The sequence below is a fragment of the Meles meles genome, chromosome 3 (assembly GCF_922984935.1).
Source record: "Meles meles chromosome 3, mMelMel3.1 paternal haplotype, whole genome shotgun sequence".
Taxonomy (NCBI): Eukaryota; Metazoa; Chordata; class Mammalia; order Carnivora; family Mustelidae; genus Meles; species Meles meles.
The window spans coordinates 68,778,060-68,802,298 of record NC_060068.1 but is presented as its reverse complement, the minus strand read 5'-3'; the positions used below and the strand labels follow the sequence as shown (position 1 = coordinate 68,802,298).

Sequence of the window (24,239 nt, the reverse complement as noted above, 5' to 3'; positions counted from 1 at the left end):
AAACACTCAATAAATAGTTGTAGAATGAGTGAATAAATTCAGAGTAAAATTTTGAAAATGTATCCTATACTTAGCTCTGATAATGTCTTTTTTTTTAGAAATGTCTTTACTATTATATACCCTGAGGCCCCAAAATTTAATAAACATATGTATTTTATGAATATACATACATATATTCATATATGTGCATAATTCTTTAAAATTGAAGGCATAGAGAGGCGCCTGGGTGGCTCAGTCATTTGGGCATCTGACTCTTGATTTCAGCTCAGGTTATGATCTCAGGGTCTTGGGATCAAGTGCTAGGTCAGGCTCTGCTCTGAATATGGAGCCTGCTTGGGATTCTCTCTCCTCCCTCTGTATCTCCCCACCCCCACATATCCACATGTGTGTGTTCTCTCTTTGTCTTAAAAAAAAAAAATTGAAAATGTAAATTCAAATTCCTGCTTTGTCATTTACATGTCATGTGAGCTTAGAGATTGTTCACTTCTCAATTTATTTACTGTCAAAGGGAAAATATTGATGATACTTAAATGGGATCATGGATGTTTTATATTGAGGACATCCTGGTCAGAGTAACCACTTGCTAAATAAGAGCTGCAACTTTTATTCTTTTTTTTTTTTTTTTTTTAAGCTGCTGCTCCCATTAATACCACCACTACTAATTGAGGTTAATAGGAAACTAAGGCAGTTGCTCTCATTTGGGTGCCTTGACTTCTAAACTATGTAATCATGGTCAACAGCCTATGTAACAAAATAACTGTTGGTGTAGTCAGAAGGAAAATTAAGCATCTTTCTTTCCTACCTCTAAAATAAGAGCAAAGTAGGAAATGGGCTAAAAGGTTAAAAAGATGACAAAAGTTCAACATCTTTTGAGCTGATTATAAAACTTAATATCTATAAAATGTAGTTTTTCCATAAAACTGACATTTTCCAGATTATAGACAAAAGGGATATTTAAAAACTTAATTTATTAAAAAAATTGTCTTTTAAAAAGGATACAGATTATAAACCAGTGCCACTGAAAGCAGGAGAGGGTGAAGATTATATGCTGGCCTTGAAACAGGAGTTGAGAGAAACTATGAAAAGAATGCCTTATTACATAGAAACACCTGAAGAAAAACAAGGTGGGTAGTAGAATCTTTGATTATGTGGCTGAATGTATAGAGATGAAATAATGTTTCTATATAAGATACAAAGGTCAATTAATGCATTTAATAGTTGATGGATTTAGTTCAATCAGAAATTAACCACTACCTTGGAAAAACATACTTAATGTTGATTTAACAAAAAATGTATTTTAAAGTTTTTGATATTTTATTTTTAAAATTACCTTTCAAGAGAAATTTTATGCATTTGGTGAAAATTTTGAGAAACAAAAATATTAAGAAATAAAAGTTACCTATAATGCGTATGTCTAGGGATCTATTAATATTTTATTGTATATTCTAGATTTTTTCTATTTCTAGATTTTTCTTTTTGTATTCTAGTTTTTATAAAATTCAATTCATAGTCTTTGTATCTTCCTTTTCTACCCAATAGCAAGTTATTAGCCTTTTCACATATCCTTAATATTCTTTTTTCTTTTTTAAAGATTTTTTTTATTTATTTGACAGACAGAGATCATAAGTAGGCAGAGAGGCAGGCAGAGAGAGAGAGGAGGAAACAGGCTCCCTGCTGAGCAGAGAGCCCGATGCGGGGCTCGATCCTAGGACCCTGAGATCATGACCTGAGCCAAAGGCAGAGGCTTTAACCCACTGAGCCACCCAGGCGCCCCTATCCTTAGTATTCTTGGAAATTTTGATGATTATGTGGTATTTCATTGTGTGTATATAACATTATTTATTGTGAGTAGTTGCCTGCTATTAGATTTAAAGTGGGGTTTTTTTGCTCATATATGTATATAATGCAATAATTATTATCCTTTATATCAGTTTCTGATTATTAAATATTTTGGTTAAAACTTTTAAAAGCCTTGACTATATTTTGGCTTATTATTTCTGTACCAAACATAATAGGAAGCATCAAGCATGTACTCATTGGTTATACCAAGGACAGAGAGGAGAAATTATAGCTGGAGAAGGCTTGACAGTCCTCCGACGGGAAGTGGGAAGTGGTTTTAGAGGAAGAGAACCCATTCCTGAGTAGTCATTTAGCACAGTAGATCTGTATTGATTTTCATTTTCTGCCCTTGAATGATGAAATTAGAGAGATCAATATCATCCTTGAATTCTCAAAACAACATCATTAAAGAATGAGAAATTCATACAGTATCATCTCATTCCATTAGTATTAAAAATGCATTCCATTTTAACTCTCCGTAAAAGACTTAGAACTAAGAGTCAAAAAGAAAGTCTTATATAGTAATATTGTATGTGCTTATAAGAACCATTTTAGATAAGTTCATTTAATTTTTCAAACATAATGGCCTAAAGTTGATATAATGGTTTCATAAGACATTTTTATCTCAAAAATACTGAATTTTTTTTGCTTTCATGATTATGTTGCATACTTTTATCTATTTGATTAAAAAATGAAATGAAAGCTCTCATTTTAAAGATTTTAAAAAGTAAGATTAAATGAACTAATAAACATTTATTCTTAGAAAAAATAATAGTGTAGAGTATACTTTAATCTTTTTAAAATTAGTGTTTTCTCTAGACCATGGAACAGATTTACTTAACTAAATATGATTTTTTTTTTTTTAGAGAGAGAGAGTCTTTTTTTTTTTAGATTTTATTCATTTATTTGACAGACAGATCACAAGTAGGCAGAGAGAAGGCAGAGAGAGAGGAGGAAGCAGGCTCCCCGAGGAGCAGAGAGCCCGATGTGGGGCTTGATCCCAGGACCCTGAGATCATGACCTGAGCCAAAGGCAGAGGCTTTAACCTACTGAGCCACCCACGCGCCCCAATATGATCATTATTAAAGCACAAGTCTAACTTACAAGTATGCCATTTTATTAAAGCCTACCTGTGAGTCTTTTAAACAGGGACATTAGGAACATTATTTTGTTGCTGGTTTCTGGGAGTGGTTAGCTTGTACCTGGATTAAGAGGCTCTTTATCTTTGAAAATTGCACAAAGTATTTAAAAATACAAGGAATCTTTGTTTCTCTTTCTTTCTGGAGAAAATGCTTGCATAGAATTCTTCGAATTGATACAAGTACATTCTCCTTCAAAATCATGTTTATTTTTCTTTTCTGTTGTAATGTGCTTTTAGAAAACTATGGTCGAAAATGAAGTTTTTAAGAAAAAAAATACACATACCTATGCATGTATATAGGTTAGTATAATACATATTGTATATACATGCTTATGTATGTGTGTGCGTATACATATATACAATGTTTATATACCGTACACACCACAAATGAGAAAGAATTGGCCAGACTGAACAGAGAAGTTTGCAACTATCAGAGGGAGCTGTATTCTGGGTAGTGTTGTACCACTGTACCTTTACCAGCCTTATCCTATCACTTACCACCTACATGCTTTACGAAAGAGAGACTTAGGGACTCATGTAAATAAATAAGGGTAAGAGGTTTCAAGGCTTCCTGGTCATTAAGTGGCTAGTGGCTCAGGGTTTGAGATTACAAAGAACCAAGGGCATAGAATAAAAATGTTTCTTGTTGTGATATCTTCATAATTTGTTTATAATGTTCTTGGGTAGAATTAGAGAAATGATTGGTATTATGAAATATATTATCTTTGTAATAAAAGAAAAACACTGATGAATATTATTACTTCAATAGATTACAGCTGCAAGGGTATATGGAGAGTGTCTGATCCGATGGTTCCCAGATAAATCTCCTGAACCACTCAAGGCCAATGAGGTAGAAACAGGAGTGATCATTGTGATGGTTCTGTAAGCCACTTTAAGAATTTCAAAAGCTTAATAGAAATTATACATTTTACCTGGGGCACCTGGGTGGCTCAGTCATTAAGCATTGCCTTCGGCTCAGGTGATAATCCCAGGGTCCTGGGATTGAGCCCCACAGCAGGCTAACCCTCTCCTGCTCCCCTGACTTGCATTCCCTCTCTCACTGTCTCTGTCAAATAAGTAAACTCTTTTAAAAATCAATAAAATAAAATATATAATTCAGTGGCTCTTAGTGTAGTTACAGAATTGTGCAACCAACACTACTCTCTGATTTTTGGAACTTTTTCATCATCCTGAAAGAAACCCTATCCCTGTTAGAATCACCCCTCATTCTCTTGCAACCACGAATCTGTTTTGTCTGTAGTGATTTGTCTGTTCTGGACATTTCATACAAATGACTCACTCAGTGAAGCATACAACTATTGATCTTGGCATTGTAAGTTCAAGCCCAATATTGGGTGTAGTGATTACTTAAAAATAAAATCTTTACAAAAAGGGAATCATAAAATGTGTCCTTTTGTGCCTGGCTTCTTTAACTTAGCGTAATGTTTTCTGGATTCACTGATGGTACAACATGCTTCATTCCTTTTTATGGCTAAATAATATTCCATCATTTTATGTGCCACATTTTGTTTATCCATTTGCCAGTTGGTGGACATTTGGGTCAGTTCCACTTTGGAGCTATAATGATTATTGCTGCTTTGAACATTTATGTATATGTTTTTGAGTGGACATGAGGTATTTCTGTTGGGTATTTATCTAGGATCATATGGTAACTATATTTAACATTTTGAGGACCTGCCAAACTGTTTTCCAAAGTGCTTGCACCATTTTTATTAACAACAATATATGAGGGTTCTAGTTTTTCCATACCCTTGCCTTTTGGTTATAGGCATTCTACTGGGTATAAAGTGGTGTCTCATTGTGGTTTTGATTTGAGTTTCCAAAATAACTATGACGTTGAACATCTTATGTGCTTTTTTCCGTGCATATCTTCTTAGGAGAAATGTCTGTTCAAATCCTTTACTTCTTTTTAACTGGATCTCAGTAGTTGGTTTTCAATATTGCTTATTCTTCTACAGTTCACTACTGAAGGTTAAATTTTTCCAAAATATGCAATCTGTTGTGGAGAAAATTTTAAAATGCAAATCTGTCATCTGTGCTGACTTCTCTTTACAAATAAAAAGCTTGTGAGCAAGATTGAAATCAAGGGGCACCTGGGTGGCTCAGTGGGTTAAAGCTTCTGCCTTCAGCTCAGGTCATGTTCCCAGGGTCCTGGGATTGAGCCCATCATCAGGCTCTCTGCGCAGCAAGGCGCCTGCTTCCCCCTCCCCCCACTTGTGATCTCTCTCTCTCTGTCAGATAAATAAATAAAATCTTAAAAAAAAAAATTGAAGTCAAAACAACTAAAGCCTAGAAGAGCTTGGTTTCTTGGTCTCCCTGACCTAAAAACTTTATTTATTTTTGTTTAACACTGTACTGTTAGTATTATGTGGAATCATGTTCTTAACATGGAAGAGAAATCAGTACAGATTTGGGCCTTGCTTTTTACATTTGCATCTTTTGTGTTAACTTCCCTATTTCATGGCTATACTCCTAACCCACTTTCTGTAATGAACCATGGTTTCAGGCTATGACTTGATGGTGTTGCTTGCTGACTTAAGTTGCTAGGAAAGAGTTTGGGCCCTCATTGAGGGAGTTTCTTGTGACAAAGTGAAAAAGCAGAAGTAAGAGCCTGTCCCATTTGGGGCAAGTGCAGAAGGTCCCTGCAGAATTGTCAGTAGTTGGCGTGGAAGACTTGAAGCTTTCTCATTCATACCCCCTCATGTCCAAACTTAGCTACTCCTACACTTTTCCCCATTCTCCTCCTCACTGGATTGTGAAGGGTAGCTCATTGAGAAGCCTAACTGTGTTTTAATGTGTATATCAAGCCCTGGAGGTGAGCATACAGCTCTCCCTCTCCACATAGGTAGTTAATACATTCCAGTTAAACAAGATTTAAAGAGTGGGAGCTGGAGGCTGATGTCACAAGAAGACTTTCTTGCCTGTATAAGTAAGTAGCTTCCTGACCTGGCTTTGGGCTTTTGTGAATATTCTCAGAGATGAGTCAGGTTGTCTGATTCTGAACACTATGTTAGGGTTTAGGTCTCTGCTCACCCCTAGCCATTCGTACCCATTTGCTTCTTGCCACTCCCTCAAACTTGTAATATTTATTGAACTTTTCAATAGGTGTTCAGAAACACATTATGTACAAATATAGGAAATTCCCTATGTGTGAAATAAAAGATGTTTTTGGGGGTTTGTTTTGTTTTGTTTTTAAATTATTTATTTATTTAACATTGAGAGAGAGAGAGAGCACAAGCTGGGGGAACAGCAGAGGGAGAGGGAGAAGCAGGCTCCCCACCGAGGCTGAAGCCAGATGGGCAGGGCTCCATCCCAGATCTCAGGACACTGGGAATCATGACCTGAGCCAAAGGCAGACACTTAACCAACTGAGCCACCCAGGGACCCTGAAATAAAAATGGATCTGCTGTTTTTAGTTATGGCTTAGGAGTGGCTGAAGTTCAGGCTTATTCTTGACTTCTCTAATGAACACTTTCTTCTCTTTTTTCTAGATATTGAAAGATATAGTAAAAGATACATGAAGGTATACAAAGAGGAATGGATACCAGGTAATTATAAAAGTGAGAGTATTAAAATAATGTTTAAAGTTTATCTCCCTACCCCATTTTTTTTAGGGAAATTTTTCTATTTTCACGCTATAAGATAGGAATTTACACTATAGGAAAATAGTCTGGCTCCTTTCCTGTAATTAATTAGTAATGTATATCCTTTGAAAACTAGGATACTTCCTTGTATTATAACAAGGAAGAGTTGAAGTGATTTGGAAGTTCTTTTTTATTTAGATCACAAGAGATCACAAGTAGGCAGAGAGGCAGGCAGAGAGAAGGGAAGCAGGCTCCCCGCTGAGCAGAGATCCCGATGTGGGCCTCAATCTCAGGACCCTGAGATCATGCCTGAGCCGAAGGCAGAGGCTTAACCCACTGAGCCACCCAGGCGCCCGATTTTAAAGTTCTTAAGATACTTTTTTATAAAATAGGACTTGCCAAACCCATTTGGGCTTTCTGTTTCCATTTGCTACAATTACAGTTTTAATCTACAGTACCAGTAATACTTACCGTGTTTTGAGTGATTATACAGCTTTTGAGGAGAAAACAAGACTAGTTAAAGGACATTTTTAAGCCACGCTCGTGGATCTTCCTTTCTTTCAAGCACACAGAGACTATTTTTATTTGTTAAGATACCTTTTCAATAGAACCATAGCTAAGAGAGTGTTTTTCAATGTTCACAAATTTTCCTTAAGCACAGGCAAGATGGAATAAGCTAGAGAGATTTCATCCAGCTCATTCATTTTGCAGATAAAGAAACGTTGCCATAGAAATGGAGTGATTCATCAGGTGACTAGAACCCAGGTCTTCTCATTTTTAACTTACTTCCCTTTGACTTCTGTTCTTGATGTTTTGTGGAAACTGCCTTTGTGTAAGAGCATAAATGGCATTTATCAGCATTATTGCTTGCATGGGTTATAGTGATCTTTCCAGGGTAGATCATTGATAAGGTTGGATTCCCCTTGAACACTCTCCTATCTCCTGTCTCAGATCTTTCACATCTGCCACATCATAAATATTCATTTCCTGAATGATTCTCTTTACATACCTTTTCATGATCATCTATGACTCACTTATAAAAGCAGAAATAGATTCAAAGCCAAATTTAGTAGTTCAGGTAAAATAGCTTGAGATACAAATGCTTTCTGCAAACTACACTGAGTTTTTCTTGACAAGCAGTATTTTTTAATCTATTTTCATGTTGTTTCATTTTTCTAATTAGTTCTATGCTTCAAAATGTAAAGAAACTGGGATACCTGGGTGGCCCAGTCAGTTGAGCATCGGAATCTTGGTTTTGGGATATTGCCCCACATAGGGCTCCATACTCAGTGAGGAGTCCCTCTTGCTCATGTGTCCTCTTTTTCTCTAAAATGAATATATAATTCTTTTTAAAAAATTGGAATAAAGTGACTAATTAGAGTAATTGTGTAGCTAATTCAAGGCAAAAAAATTTTGTTAAAGATTTACTTGTTTATTTGAGAGAAAGAGTGTAGGGGGTGAGGCAGAGGGAGAGAGAGAGAGAGAGAGAGAATCTCAAGCAGACTCCCCACAGGGCTCAATCTCACCCACAACCCTGAGATCATGACCTGAGCTGAAATCAAGAGTCTGAGGCTCAAGTGACTGAGCCACCCAGGTGCTCCCAGGCAAAATTATCTCTTAAAGAGAATTTACTTTTCCTTAGCTATTTATATTTTTAATTATAAAGTTTTTGGATAGTTATTAGAATTGTTTATTTAATTTTGTACACGTTGAGATTGTGGTCACATATTTTAACTTTTAAAAAACAATTCCTTATTTTGTAAGATATAGATGTCACTATAGAAAACTTACAAAATACAGCAGAGTCAAATAATAAATAATATGTAAGAAAAGCAGCTGTAATCTTAACATCCACAAAGAATTATTGTCATATTTTGCTCACCACCTAGAGGTTTCCCTGCACAAATATGAAATATATAAAAATATGTTAGGTTTATTTTTTAATGGGATTCTATACGTACTATTTTAGAAACTTTTTATCAAACAGTATATTATGAGTAACTCTTCATAAAAATTTTCTTACATTATTTTTCTTGTTATGAAAATATCTGTATTTAAAATTGGTTGGATAAATACTATGTAGCTATTGAAGGAAAGTTGTAGAAATTTTATAGCACTATTACAAAGTTGGGGTTTTTTTTAAGTTTGTTTATTTTTTTAATGATCTGCATTCCATGTGGGGCTGAACTCACGACCCTAAGATCAGAGTCACATGCTGTACTGACTGAGTCAGCCAGGTGCCCCAAAGTTGTTTTGTTTTGTTTTGTTTTTTAAGATTTTATTTATTTATTTGATACAGTTTGAGAGCGAGAGAGAGAGCACAAACAGGGGAACTGCAGACCAAGGGAGAGGGAGAACCAGAAACCGTACTGAGCTAGGAGCCCGATGCAGGACTTGATCCAGGACCCTGACAGAGATCATGACCCAAGAGGAAGGCAGATACTTAACAGACTAAGCCACCCAGGCGCCCCACCCCCCAATTTTTTTTTTTATGAAATTTTCTTCTTCATAGGAGAAAATATGTTACTATTATATTTTGATTCCCAAGCTAAATCTGTATAGTCAGATATTAAGAAATTTTATTTTCATTGCAGAAGCAACAGTGATATCATTTATTTTTTTATTTGAGAGGGGGCTGGATAGAGAGAGAGGGAGAGAGAATCTTAAGCCCTGATCCGGAATTCAATCTCACAACCCTCAGATCATGACTTGAGCTGAAACCAAGAGTTAGATACTTAACCTACTGAGCCACCCAGATGCCCCTGTCATATCCTTTGTTTTTTTTGTTGTGGTTTTTAAAAAAATATTTCATTTATTTATTTGAGAGAGAAAGAGAGAGAGAGAACATGAGCAAGGGGAGGAGCAGAGAGAGAGGGACAAGCAGACTCCCCGCTGAGCAGGGAGCCCAGCTCAGGTCTGAATTCCAGAACCTTGACATCACAACCTGAGCTGAAGTCAGATGATTCACTGAATGAGCCACCCAGGTGCTCCTGTCATGTCCTTTAAAATAGTCATGTTGGGCGCCTGGGTGGCTCAGTGGGTTAAGCCGCTGCCTTCGGCTCAGGTCATGATCTCAGGGTCCTGGGATCGAGTCCCGCGTCGGGCTCTCTGCTCAGCAGGGAGCCTGCTTCCCTCTCTCTCTCTCTGCCTGCCTCTCTATCTACTTGTGATCTCTCTCTGTCAAATAAATAAATAAAATCTTAAAAAAAAATAATAAAATAAAATAGTCATGTTGAGTGAGTGCCACTAATCCCTAAGGGGAATTTCAGTTTTTGTATTTTTTTTTTCTCTTGTACATGCAGATTGGAGAAGACTCCCCAGAGAAATGATGCCAAGGAAGAAGTGCAAAAAAGGTACGTTGACTACTGTAATAATCCAGGTTAAAAAAAGTTATTGCTCAAATTCTATTTATTGAATTATCAATCTGAAGTTACACTCAGTGTTCCGAATGCTTTTCCTTAAAATATATTTGGCATTTGGTTATTTTGTTAAAAGTTTTTGTTGTTAATTTTGTTGTTGATTTTCATTTCATTTTTGTTTGTTTAGTTGTTTTTCCTTTCTTTAATTATGGAATTTTGATGTATCAAGAAAGACTTTTCAAGTATATAAACCATTTTTTTAATAAACCATTTTTTAATTAAATTAAAATTTTTTTGAGTGTTCCAAAATTCGTTGTTTATGTACCACACTCAGTTCTCCATGCAATAGGTGCCCTTCATAATACCCACCACCGGGCTCACCCAACCCTCCATCCCCCTCTCCTTCAAAACCCTCATTTTGTTTCTCAGAGTCCACAGTCTCTCATGGTTTTTCTCCCTCTCTGATTTCTCTCAACTCACCTTCTCCTCTCCTTCTCCCAGTGTCCTCCATGTTATTCCTTATGCTCCACAAGTAAGTGAAACCATATGATAATTGACTCTCTCTGCTTGACTTATTTCACTCCGCATAATCTCTTCCAATCCCATCCATGTTGATACAAAAGTTGGGTATTCATCCTTTCTGATGGAGGCATAATACTGCATAGTGTATATGGACCATATCTTCCTTATCCTTTGTCCGTTGAAGGTCATCTTGATTCTTTCCACTGTTTCACGACTATGGCCATTGCTGTTATGATCATTGGGGTACAGATGGCCCTTTTTCACGACATCAGTATCTTTGGGTTAAATACCTGGTAGTGCAATTGCAGGGTCATAGGGAAGCTCTATTTTTAATTTTTTGAGGAATCTCCACACTGTTCTCCAACGTGGCTTCACCAACTTGCATTCCCACCAACAGTGTAAGAGGGTTCTTCTTTCTCCACATCCTCTCCAACACATATTGTTTACTGTGTTGTTAATTTTGGCCATTCTAACTGGTGTCAGGTGGTATCTCAATGTGGTATTGATTTGAATCTCCCTGATGGCTAATGATGATGATCATTTTTTCATGTGTCTGTTAGCCACTTGTATGTCTTCTTTAGAGAAGTATCTGTTCATGTCTTCTGCCCGTTTTTTGATGTGATTATCTGTTTTGTGTGTGTTGAGTTTGAGGAGTTCTTTATACATCTTGGATATCAGCCCTTTATCTGTAGTGTCATTTGCGAATATCTTCTCCCATTCCATGGGTTGCCTCTTCATTTTGTTAACTGTTTCCTTTGCTGTGCAGAAGCTTTTGATCTTGATGAAGTCCCATATTTTCCTTTTAGCTTTTGTTTCCTTTGCCTTTGGAGACATATATTGCAATTTAGCATATTTGAAACTTTTTAAATGGTTATACAACCTATATTTTAAGTTTTTTTTCAATTAACTAACATATAATGTATTATTCATTTCGAGGTACGTCTATGATTCACCAGTCTTACATAATGTCCAGTGCTCATTACATCATGTGCCCTTCTTAATGTCCATCATCCAGTTACCCCATCCCCCCACCAAATCCAGCAAACCTTGGTTTGTTTCCTATGATTAAGAGTCTCTTACGGTTTGTCTCCCTCTCTGGTTTTGTCTTGTTTTATTTTTTCCTCTCTTCCCCTATGATCCTTTGTTTTGTTTCTTAAATTCCACATATGAGTGAAATCAAATGATAATTGTCTTTCTCTGATTGACTTATTTTGCTTAGTGTAATGCCCACATCATTACAAATGGCAAGATTTCCTTTTTTAATGGTTGAGTAATATTCCTGTGTGTGTGTGTGTGTGTGTGTGCGCGCGTGTGTGTGTGTATACATACATACCACATCATCTTTATCCATTCAACTGTCGATGGACATCTCTGGTTTTTCCATAGTTTGGCTGTTGTGGACATTGCTGCTATAAATTATTGAGGTCCAAGTACACCTTTGGATTGCTACATTTGTATCTTTGGGGTAAATACCCAATAGTGCAATTGCTGGGTTATAAGGTAGTTCTATTTTTAACTTTTTGAGGAACCTCCATGCTGTTTTCCAGAGTGGCTGCACCAGCTTGCATTCCCACCAACAGCAGGAGGGATCCCCTTTGTCCACATCCTCGCCAATACCCGTCATTTCCTGACTTTCCTAAACTAAATTCTGACTGGTGTGACGTGGTATCTCACTGTGGTTTTGATTTGTATTTCCCTGTTGCCAAGTGATTTTGAGCACTTTTTCATGTGTCTGTTGCCCATCTGGAGGTTTTCTTGCAGAAATGTCTGTCCATGTCCTCTGGCCATTTTTTTTTTTTAATTTATTTATTTATTTTTTTCAGCGTAACAGTATTCATTGTTTTTGCACCACACCCAGTGCTCCATGCAATACGTGCCCTCCCTATTACCCACCACCTGGTTCCCCCAACCTCCCACCCCCGCCCCTTGAAAACCCTCAGGTTGTTTTTCAGAGTCCATAGTCTCTTATGGTTTGTCTGGCCATTTCTTGATTGGATTCTTTGTTCTTTGGGTGTTGAGTTTGATAATTTCTTTATAGATTTTGGATACCAGCCCTTTATCTGATATGTAGTTTGCAAGTATCTTCTCCCATTCTGTTGGTTATCTTTTGGCTTTGTCAACTGTTTCCTTTGCTATGCATAGATTTTAAGTTTTTAACTTAAACATTTCAAACTGCTAAAATTTGGGAACTATTAGATTAGAACTTTATATTATATATAAAATACCAAAGTGAAAGTTTCTAATGTGTTGTTCTTTCATAATTCCACTGATTAAAAAGTTATTGAGCATCTACTATTGCCAGACACTGTGTAAAAGGAATAAAACAATGAGCAAAGTGGGAATAATCCTTGCCCTAATGGGGCTTACAGTCAAATGGAGTAAAAACATTAAACAAAAACACAATGTCCTATTGGGAAGTCAGGGGAGTTTCTTTGAGAAAACGAAATTGGAAGTTCAGATTGAAAGATGAATAAGAAATTACTAATGTGATCAGGGAAAGAACATTGGAGAAAGACCAGGTTTGTGAGGGGAAGGTCATGAGTTCAGGTTAAAAGTGGTCTTTAAAAAAAAAAAATTAAAAAAAAAAAAGTGGTCTTTAAGGTTCCTTTGAAATATATACCAGTAGAAATATTAAGCATGTTGCTGCATACTAAGGGGTGAACCTCAAAATGGAGATGATAGTGATTAGCATGGATACTATAATTGAAGCTATGAGGAAAGTGTGAGATTGTTTAGGGTGAAATTAGAGAATTAGAGGAAATGAAGGCCTAAGCCTAACCTTGAAGGAATGCCAAAATTTAATAGGCTGACAGAGAAAATGGAAAAAAAAAGAAAGAGGGGAAGAAGAGAGGCAAACCCAAGAGAGTAGAACTATGGAAGCAAGAGTACACAAGAAGTGGAGACTATTTCAGGGCACTTGGGTGTCTCAGTCAGTTACGCATCTGCCTTCTGCTCGGGTCATGATCTCAGGGTCCTGGGATAGAGTCCTGCATCAGGCTCCCTACTCAGCAGGTAGTCTGCTTCTCCCTCTCCTCCTGCTGCTTCCCCTGCTCTTGTGCTTTCTCTCTCTCTGCCAAATAAATAAATAAAATCTTAAAAACAAAAAAGAAGTAGAGACTATTTCAAGAGGTAACAACAGTGTTAAAGGAGGTTAAACAAAGTTGCTGTGAGGTCAAGTAAGATAAAGATTGGAAAATGTAAAGGAATTTTTGACATGTTGATCATTGTTGACCTTAATGAGAGCTTTTCTCATTTTTTAAAGATTTCATTTGTTTATTTATTTAGAGAGAGAATGTGAGGGGGAGAGGTGTAGGGGGAGAGGGAGAGAGCAAATCTCAAGCAGACTCCGAGCTGACGTGGGGCTCAATCTCATAACCCTGAGAGCATGACGTGTGCCCAAATCAAGAGTCTGATGCATAACTGACTGAGCCACCCAGGCTACCCTCAGTGAGAGCTTTTTAAAAGATTCCTAAGAGTAGAGTTCAGATTGGAATGGGTTAAACAGCAAATGAGAATTTAGGAAAAGGGAACAGCTAGCATAAATGAGTATTTGGGAAATTTGGATATAAAGAATAAAGAGAGAAAAAAGGAAGTAGCCAGAAAGGTTAACAACCATGGGGTAAAAACTAAGAGAAGAGAAGAAATACCCCCACCTCTTACCCCTCTCTTTTTATCAGGCCTTGTATTTTACGTTTTGCTTTTTAACAGACTTCATTTTTAGAGCAGTTTAAGATTTACAGGAAAATTGAACAGATAAGTACAGTTTCCCATATGCTCCCTGCTGCCACGCATGCATTGTCTTCCCCGATTATTAACATCTCCCACCAGAGTGGTACATTTGGAACAATCAATGATCCTGCCTTGACATAGCACTATTACACAGAGCCCATAGTTTACTTTAGGATTCACTCTTGTTATTTTGCATTCTGTGGGTTTTGGCAAATGCATGATGACACATGTCCACAGTTGTATTATCATACAGGGTACTTTCATGGCTTTAAAAATTCCCCGGCTCTGCCTTTTCATGCCTTCCTCCTCCTAACCCCTGGCAACCACTGATCTTTTTACTGTCTCCAGAGCTTTGCCTTTTCCAAAATGTCATCGAGTTGGAGGCATACAGTGTATAGCCTTTTCAGATTGGCTTCTTTTACTTTAGTAAAATGCATTGAAGTTTCCTCCATGACTTTTCATGGCTTGACAGCTTATTTTTTGTTAGCACTAAATAATATTCCATTGTTTGGATGTGCGGCAATTTCTCCATTTACCTACTGAAGGTCATCTTGATTGCTTCCAGGGTTTGGCAATTATGAATAAAATTGTTATAAACATCCATTGTTGTGTGGACATAAGTTTTCAGCTCCTTTGATTAAATATCAAGGAGGATGATTGCTGGACTCTCTGGTAAGAATACGTTTAGTTTTGCATGAAACCATCAAACTGTCTTCCAAAGTTCCTCTGCCATTTTGCATTCCCACTAGCAACCAATGAGAGTTCCTGTTTTTACTCATCCTGGCTAGCATTTGGTATGTCCATGTTCTGGATTTTGGCCATTCTAATAGGTATGTGGCAGTATCTCATTCCTGTTTTAATTTGCATTTCCTGGTGACATATGTGAAGCATCTTTGTGTATGCTTACTTGCCATTTGAGTATCTTGTTTGGCAAGATGTCTGTTAAGGTCTTTGGCCCACTTTTTAATGTTTGTGTGTGTGTGTGTGCATTCTTACTATTGAGTTTTAGGAGTTCTTTGTATATTTTGGATAACAGTCTATAGGAAAAACTCACAGTCTATGCTGCGAGTTTCTCCTTTACTCCCATACTACTACCACAACATTTCTGACACCAGATGTGTGGAGTTTTTTCCCCAAACCAAGCTGTTCTCTGCAGCTGGATGTCTTATAATTTAATTCAATTCCAACAGCAACTAGAATTAGCACAGACCCCACAAGTTGAGGGCTCAGCCCCGCAAGACTATTCCCCACTTCAGATACCAATTTCAAGTAGCAGGTTCCCCACATTACCTACAACTTCTGTCTGACTTGGCTACAGATCAGAGGTTCCCATGACCCTCCTCCCACTTGGATTTCATTTGCTAGAACAGCTCACAGAACTTAGGGAAACACTTAGGTTTACCAGTTTATTATTTAATGAAGGATATGAAAAGGATATAGATGGACAGTCAGATGAAGAGATAGATAGGGCAAGGTTTAGAAGGGTTCCCAGCACAGCAACTTCTGTCTCTGTGGAGTTGGGGTGTACCCCCTTCCCACTATGTGGATGTGTTTACCAACCTGGAAACTCCTCAAATCCCCATACTTTGGTGATTTTTATAGAGACTTCATCACATAGGTATGATCACTCATTAATTCAATCTCCAGTCCCTCTCCCCATTCCCAGGGAATGGGGGATGGAGCTGAAAATTCCAATCTCTCTTTTTTTTTTTTTTAAGATTCTATTTATTTATTTGAAAGAGAGATAGAGATCACACGTAGGCAGAGAGGCATGCAGAGGGAGAGGGGGAAGCAGGCTCCCTGCTGAGCAAGGAGCCCAATGCCGATGCCGGGCACAATCCCAGGACCCTGGGATCATGACCTGAGCCACCCAGGCATCCCTGAAAATTCCAATCTTTTAATCATAGTTTGTCCTGTCTTGTGACCAGCCTCCCTCTTGAAGCCATCTAAAAGCCCACCAAGAATGGCCTCCTTAGAACAAAAGACACTCCTATTACCAAGTAAATTCCAAAGGATTAGGAACTCTGTCAGGAACCAGTTTCAAAGACTAAATATTAGAACAAAACATGCTCCTAGTGTTCTTATCACTTAGGAAATTATAAGTTTTAGGAGTTCTGTGCCAGGAACCAGAAACAGAGACCAATGTATATTTTTTCTATTATTTCACACAGTCCTTTATCAGATATATCTTTTGTAAATATTTTCTCTCAGTCTGTGGTTTGCTTTCTGTCTCCTAACATTATCTTTTGCAAGGCAGAATTTTTTAATTTTAATGAAGTCCAACTTCTCAGTTATTTCTTTCATAAATCATGACTTTGGTATTATATCTAAGAAGTCATCACCAAACTCAAGGTCATCTAGATTTTCTCTTGTGTTATCTTTTAAGAGTTTTATAGTTCTATGTTTTGCATTTAGACTGTGGTCCATTTTGAGTTAATTTTGGTGAAGGGTGTAAGATCTACCTAGACTCATTTTATGCATGTGGAAGTTTAGTTGTTCCAATTCCATCTAAAATAAAATAAAATAAAGTCCAGTATTGTCAGTCCTCCAACTTTGTTCTTTCCTTCAATATTGTGTTGGCTATTCTGGATCTTTTGCCTCTCCACACAAACATTAGAAACAGTTTGCTGATACTGTAAAATAACTTACTAGGATATTGACTAAAATTGCATTGAATCCAAAGATGAAGTTAGGAAGAACTATCATCTTGACAATACTGAGTCTTACTGTCCATGAACATGGAATATTTCTCCATTTATTTAGTTCTTTGACCTCATTCTTCACAGTTTTGTGGTTTTCTTCATATAGACTCTATACATATTTTGTTAGGTTTGTATCTAAGTATTTTGTGTGGGGGATGCTAATGTAAGTAGTATTAGATTTATAATTTCAAATTCCACTTGCTCATTTTTGGTATATAGGAAATATATATTGACTTTTTTGTATTTACCTTGTATCCTGCAATACTTCTATAATCGCTTATTAGTTTCCAGAGTTTTTGTCTCATTCTTTCAGCCCAAAACTGACCTTTGTATATTAACCTTGTATCCTGCAACCCTTCTTTTTTTTTTTTTTTTTTTTTAAGATTTTATTTATTTATTTGACAGAGAGAAAGAGATCACAAGTAGGCAGAAAGGCAGGCAGAGATAGAGGGGTAAGCAGGCTCCCTGCCAAGCAGAAAGCTGGATCCCAGGACCGTGAGATTATGACCTGAGCTGAAAGCAGAGGCTTAACCCACTGAGCCACCTAAGTGCCCCTCCTGCAACCCTTCTACAATCACTTATTAGTTTCCACAGTTTTTGCCTCATTCCTTCAGATTTTCTGCATAGATGATCATGTCATCTGTGAATGAAGACACTTTTATTTTTTCATTCCAAATCTGTTGAAAGTAATGATAAGAAGGAACTTTCTTGCCTTCTCCCTAGTCTTAGTGGGAAAGTGTCAAGGTTTTCACCATTAAGTATGATGTAGCTATAGGTTTTTTTATAGCTATTCTTTATCAAGTTTACAAAGTTCCCCTCTACTTGTTTACTAAGAGATTTTTTGTGATGAATGGGTATTTGATTTTGTCAAATGCTTTTACTACATCTGTTGATATGATCACATGATTTTTCTTCTTTAACCCATTAATGTGGTGGATTATGTTAATTGATTTTGGAAGGTTGGACCAGCCTTACATACCTGTGATGACTCCTACTTGGTCGTGATGTATTATTCTTTCTATACATTGTGGGATTGGATTTGGAAATATTTTGTTGACCATTTTTGTTTATATGTTCATGAGAGATACTGGTTTTCTGTTTCTTTTTTTTTTTTAAGATTTTATTTATTTATTTGACAGACAGAGATCACAAGTAGGCAGAGAGGCGGGGGGGGGGGGGGGGGGGGAAGCAGGCTCCCTGCTGAGCAAAGAGCCCAATGCAGGGCTCGAGCCCAGGACCCCGAGATCATGATCTGAGCTGAAAGCAGAGGATTTAACCCACTGAGCCACCCAGGCGCCCCTGTTTCCTTTGTTGTAATATTTGCCTGGTTTTCGTATTAGGGTAATGTTGGCCTCTTATAATAGGAAGTATTGCTTTATCTCCTGTTTTCTGAAAGAGATTCCCCTCCCCTTTTAACAGCTCTATTGAATTATCTTCGACATGTAATAAAGTGCATATATTTGAAATATATAATTCAGTAAGTTCTAACATATGTATTTAAAGTGGAAATATTTTTATTTTGTTTTACCTCAGAACTACAATTTATAAGAATTTTTAGCTTGCTTGAATACAAAATATTATATTTTTTTTAAAAACCAAAATGCTGTATGTTGAGATATAATAGTTTATCTGCTGTCTTTTGTACCTTTGGCTTTTATTAGGCAAATATATTATTTTTACAGTATAATATCATGCACTAATACTGGTTATGTCTTGGTGAATCACAAATTTGTAACAGACTTTAAAGAGCCAAAAAAGAATGTATCTGATTTGGAAAAATTGATATTTTCAGATATGTCACACTACTGCTCATCCCTGGAACTTTATATACAAATTGATTATTAGTAAAAATATCCAATGTGTCAGAATTTCCATTTGTTAAAAAATAAGACAACAACCACAAAACTTTCTGTTTCTATTCTGAGCTTTTCTTTTTGCATTTTTTGCATGGTTTAAAAAAAATTTTTTTATAAACATATAGTGTATTATTAGCCCCAGGGGTACAGGTCTGTGAATCGCCAGGTTTACGTACTTCACAGCACTCACCAGAGCACATACCCTCCCCAATGTCCATAACCCCACCACCCTCTCCCTACCCCATCCCTCTCTCTTTTGTTAAAATGACCTCCACTGATTTACATGAAAGTAAACAGTACCCAAAAAGACAATGACTGAAAAACTTTGTTTCTTGAAGAACCAGCTATTGACAGGTATTGAAAGAAATTAAAAAAAAAAATTCAAATATATCCATGTATTTGGCCAAAGATGAAAAAAAATGCATATTAATGTTTCTGGGTTAAAACAGTCTTTTCACAAATTTTGGCAATTTTTTTTAAAGATTTATTTATTTTAGAGAGAGAGTGAGAAACAATGTGAATTGGGAGAGGGGCAGAGGGGGAAGGAGAGGGAGAGAATTCCAAAAAACTCCCCACTGAGCACGTGGCCCAACTCAGGGCTCTGTCTCACAACCCTCAGATCATGACCTGAACCAAAACCAAGAGTCAGACACTCAACCAACTGAGCCCCCCAAGCATCCCAACAAATTTTGGTAATTTGACATTTCTCTCCCAGTTATACATAAGAGAATTTGTGATTATATAAAACCAGAATGATAAGTAGCAAAAGACGCTTAGTGGCCTTTCAGCAAGTGATTTTCTTAGTTAAGAGATCAGTAGTTTTTTGTTTTTGGTTTTTTCTTTTTCAGTTTTTAAGATTTATTTATTTGAGAGAGAGAGCGAGCCAGGGGGAGGGGCAGAGGAAGAGAGAGAATCCTGAAACAGATTTGCTGCTGAGTGTCGAGCCTGACATGAGGCTCAATCCCAGGACCCTGAGATCACAACCTGAGCCAAAATCAAGAGTCAGCTGCTCAACTGACTGAGCCACCCACGTGCCCCAAGAGATCAGTAGTTTTTAATAAGTTTATTTACCTGACCATGTTCTATAATACCCAATTAATAGCCTTATGTGTTAGGAAACTTAAATAATTCAACAGAAGATTCTTAGAGAAAAAGACTTCATGATGTGAGTAAATTACATTCTTAGCTAATTGTTAGGTCCCTCAATAATGAATCAGTGAATAAAGAAGCGAGACTGATACAAAGCGAAGGTCAAGCAAAGCTTTATTTCGCACCAAGCATCAAGAATCAAACCAAACGGGGCGCCTGGGTGGCTCAGTGGGCTAAAGCCTCTGCCTTCAGCTCAGGTCATGATCTCAGGGTCCTGGAATCGAGCCCCGCATCAGGCTCTCTGCTCAGCAGGGAGCCTGCTTCCTCCTCTCTCTCTCTCTGCCTGCCTCTCTGCCTGCTTGTGATCTCTGTCAAATAAATAAAAATCTTTAAAAAAAAGAATCAAACCAAACGTTCGGGGCCTCGCTTCTCTCTGCTTCACAGACTAGCTTTTAAGGGCAAAGGCCATGTGGTTGGGCCTGGCCACGCACAGGTGGCCAATGAGATTGTAACACACAGAGAAAGCTGCACAGTCATGTTAGGTCACACATAAATGACCAATTGAATTATAATTTACCCTAGTAGATATTTGAATTAGCCTATCACACTTGGTCAGAATTGGCGCCCAAAGGTGCCCCAAGGGGCGGGGCCCATACTCCTTGGTAGCTAGGGAGACAGTTTGCGCCCCCCTACTGATCGGATGTCTCCACCTGGCCTGACCCACCCTTGTATTTGGGCTTTGTTACCTGGGACTGTTTTCCGGGACTTGTTTTTATGTAAGTCCCTTGGGGAAGGGGGACAGGACCAGTTTAAGGTTTAAACAACAAGGTTATTATTTAACCTGGATGGAAGTGCTCTGGCTAAAATAGGTCCTTACACTAATGTTTTCTAGCATCTATATTATAATATATATTGAGATCTAGTTCATGTATGATACTACATTTTATGTGCTACAGTTCAAATTAAACGGTTTTTACCCTCAAGGGAAACAGAGAAAGTTACCCATTATTAAATCTAACTGTTACCTTTTTTTTGAGCAAAATGTCACAAATATGTATGTTGGGGTTCTGAGCTCAGTGACTCCCTGAGGGGCAATCTGGTATAACACAGTAAATTATAATTCTGTCCGTTATGGGTCATCCACCACAATCTAGAAATTTGTTCTTCTATAGGTTAAATGTTATTCTTTAACAAAATTACGTCTTTCTGAATCATATTTTCCTCTGTTGCCAAGTAATTTCTAGGTATGTAGTTTGATTTGGGGAAAGGACTATAATACTTTTTGATCACAATGGGACAGTTTGGTAGCATATCATAAAGCCTTGGTAACTGACTGGCTGGATCTATATGTGAAATAATTCTCCATTCCTTGTGGTTGTAGAATAGCCTCATGATTTTTTATATGGCTTTAAAAAAATCGAAAAGCCATTAAAACTTTTTATCTACATTGCTTTGAGTTTTCAGATTCATGTTAACAGATATGTTCAGTTTAACCATTTTAATCTTTATTCCAAAGATGAGGCTTATGTTGCATGAGTATAACTTCTTCCTCATTTCTTTAACCATTGACAAATGCATATTTATTCTGCACTTGTTTTTTATTTTCCAAACCTGGTTGAATTGCTCTAGTCAAAATAAGGTACACTGATCAGTGAACAGGAAGCCAGTGCGGATGATATATTTGTGAGAGTCTTTCACTGGTCCTCTCATGCTTCTCCCTTACAGGTACATTTTAGTTGTCCGTGTAGGCCTTAATAACATTACTTTCCAGTACAGATCTTCAGTACTGGTAAAAATATATCTGGTTACAGTGTTAGAAAACATCCTTTAAGTGATTATCATTTACTCCTCATCATGGAAAATTGGTGAGGCCTGCTGACTCAGTTATTCTTTATTTATTTAAGAAATACTATTTTTATTTAAGAAAATTATTTTTATTTTTATTTAAGAAAATCAATTCGGTCTGCAAATTATGTGACTGTCCACCATGACATATCATTATGCTAGGCAGCATATGAAGAGGCAAAAAAATATATAATGCAGAGTTACTGTTACAGAAATATGTGTTAACAGTGGTTTTACTTCAGCAGGCCCGAAATCCGAAAAGGTGAAAGATACAAGCAAAAGCGTTTCACTCACTAATACTGCAGATGTGTTGAAAAAATTTGAGGTAAGGGTTTCTTCTTGCTATCTGCGCAAGCTGAAAAAGTGTCATGCCTTCTTTCACCTTTTTCAGTCTTTCCACCTTCTCTCACTTTTGATAATATGTGGATTTGGCAGAACCAAGCCCAGCACACAAGGTAACTGGAAAGATTTGAACATTGTTAGCTGGGAGATAAAAAAGCTCCATCCTGTCCTTCTTTACCACTTACCTGTCAACGTACCTTACCTTCTGTCACCTACTTCCTTTCCCATGTATCGCTACTTTCCGTTACACTGGAATTACATATGGGAAAGAAACACGAGTTACATACCTAAAATGTATTTTTTTAAAAAAAAGTCTCAGGGTTTTTTTTTTTCCCTATTTTTACACATGTACTTTATTAGTGCTTTTTTTTCCTGTCTCTTGGTAAGTGTAGAAGATTCTATTGAGAAAAAAAGTAGATCTTACGAAACTACTTTTATACCTTCATCATTTTTAATATTTCAAAAATAGAAAGATAAAATATCCAAAAGGCTAATAAACTGAAAATTTGCCCTCCCATCCCTGTCCCTAACTATCTAGTTCCCCTCTTGTACAACCAGTATTATCAGTTTCTTATAGATGGATCTTCCAGAAATATTTTATGTATAAAAAAAAGATTTTTTCTTTTTCTTTTTCATGACAAAAGCTAGCATATTATACTCTTCTGCATTTTCATTTTATCACTTGTAATCAATGGAGATGGCTCTATGTTAGTCTGTATAGAGTTTGCCTCATTTTTTTTTTTCTTTTTTGGCTGCACTATAAGAATGATCCATAATTTATTTAACCAGTATTGTATTGATGGCCATGTTTCATCTAGAGTTTTGCTATTATAAACAGTGCTATAGTGAATTTATATTAAGTATGTCATTTTACATCCATAGAGTAGATTTCTTGAAGTGGATTTCTTGGGTCAGTGGTTATGTGTATTAAATAATATGGATAAATATTGACAGACCACTCTCCATGGAGGTTATGCCAATGTATTCCCACTGTCCTTGCCGATACTACCTTGCACTACCTTGTAATGATGATGATGATAATAATAGCAGCTTATTATGTACCAGGCTCTTTGATGAAAGATATTTACATACATTATGTCCTGAAGACTTCATAACAACAAGGAGAGATGGGTATTTTTCTTCCTTACTTACAGATAAGGAGGTGAAGGCTTTGAAACTTTTACTTGCGTGGTCAAGTTGGCACAGCTCTGTGATAACAGAAACTCAGTTATTTTATTTTTTGGCCAGTGCTTGAGCCAGAGATAACATATCTGAAAATAATGGCAGGAGGATATTGAGGGAATAGCGATAACTTAGGTTTAACCATGGTGGAATGATGGAAAGGGTTGCAGAACTAGCAACTGACTCTTCTTAAAGCTTCCTGGAAAGAAGTTGCTAAGATGACATGTGCTATAAGGAGGATTGATCTGAATGTGGTTTCTCATCAGAACAAATTGTGCTTCCTGATTTTCTACATTTAAACACCTTTTTCATTTTGCACATGTTAAAACTAAAGTTTTAAATCTGAAAATTAAATGAGTTAGCTTTTTCTTATCTCTCCATTAACGAGCAAAATTAGCTTCTGGATGACTCTCTTATTGTTCATTTCTTCAGCAAAAGTAGTTGCAGGTTTTAATATAATAAAACTGTGGATGGAGCACCTGGATGCTCCAGTGGGTTAAACACTGGTTTAACAGTGGGTTAAAGCCTCTGCCTTCAGCTCAGGTCATGATCCCAGGGTCATGGGATCAAGCCACGCATCAGGCTCTCTGCTCCGCAGGGAGCCTGCTCCCCCCACCCCCACTCTCTGCCTGCATCTCTGCCTACTTGTGATCTCTGTCAAATAAATAAATAAAAATCTTAAAAGAAAAAACAAACTATGGATGGAGAGAAAATAACAAACAGTCAAATCTCATGTGTGTGAATAATCAGACAGCAGTAAACTAATATTTGAGCCTCTGTCTGCTTGACTTATGGGAAACTCTATAGGTTGGCTGTATATTATTTAAACTGGAATAACTATTCCCTCTCTATAAGTTAACTGTTTGCAAAGTGTTTTCACATTGTGTTCATCACATTATTCTTAAAACGAATCTGTAAGGTAGTAGTGGGTAAATAGTTAAATCTCACAGAGGAGAAAATGGAGACTAAAAAATAGACAAATCAAAACTAGTAGCTTAGCACACAAAGAAAAAAGTAATGAGACAATG

The 24,239-nt window shown here is 36.9% G+C and overlaps 1 protein-coding gene across 2 annotated transcripts in view; it reads left to right on the top strand.

Moving 5' to 3' along the window:
• POLR3G (RNA polymerase III subunit G) overlaps positions 1–24,239 on the top strand; it is a 43,613-nt gene that overhangs the window by 10,473 nt on the left and 8,901 nt on the right. Inside the window, exons 3-6 of one of the 2 annotated variants that reach the window (XM_046000425.1) lie at positions 995–1,124; positions 6,493–6,549; positions 9,888–9,938; positions 21,933–22,012. In XM_046000425.1, the coding sequence (XP_045856381.1) occupies positions 995–1,124; positions 6,493–6,549; positions 9,888–9,938; positions 21,933–22,012 (318 nt within the window). Of the gene's footprint in view, positions 1–994; positions 1,125–6,492; positions 6,550–9,887; positions 9,939–21,929; positions 22,013–24,239 lie in introns of both variants that reach the window. The other variant, XM_046000424.1, reaches the window with a different exon arrangement.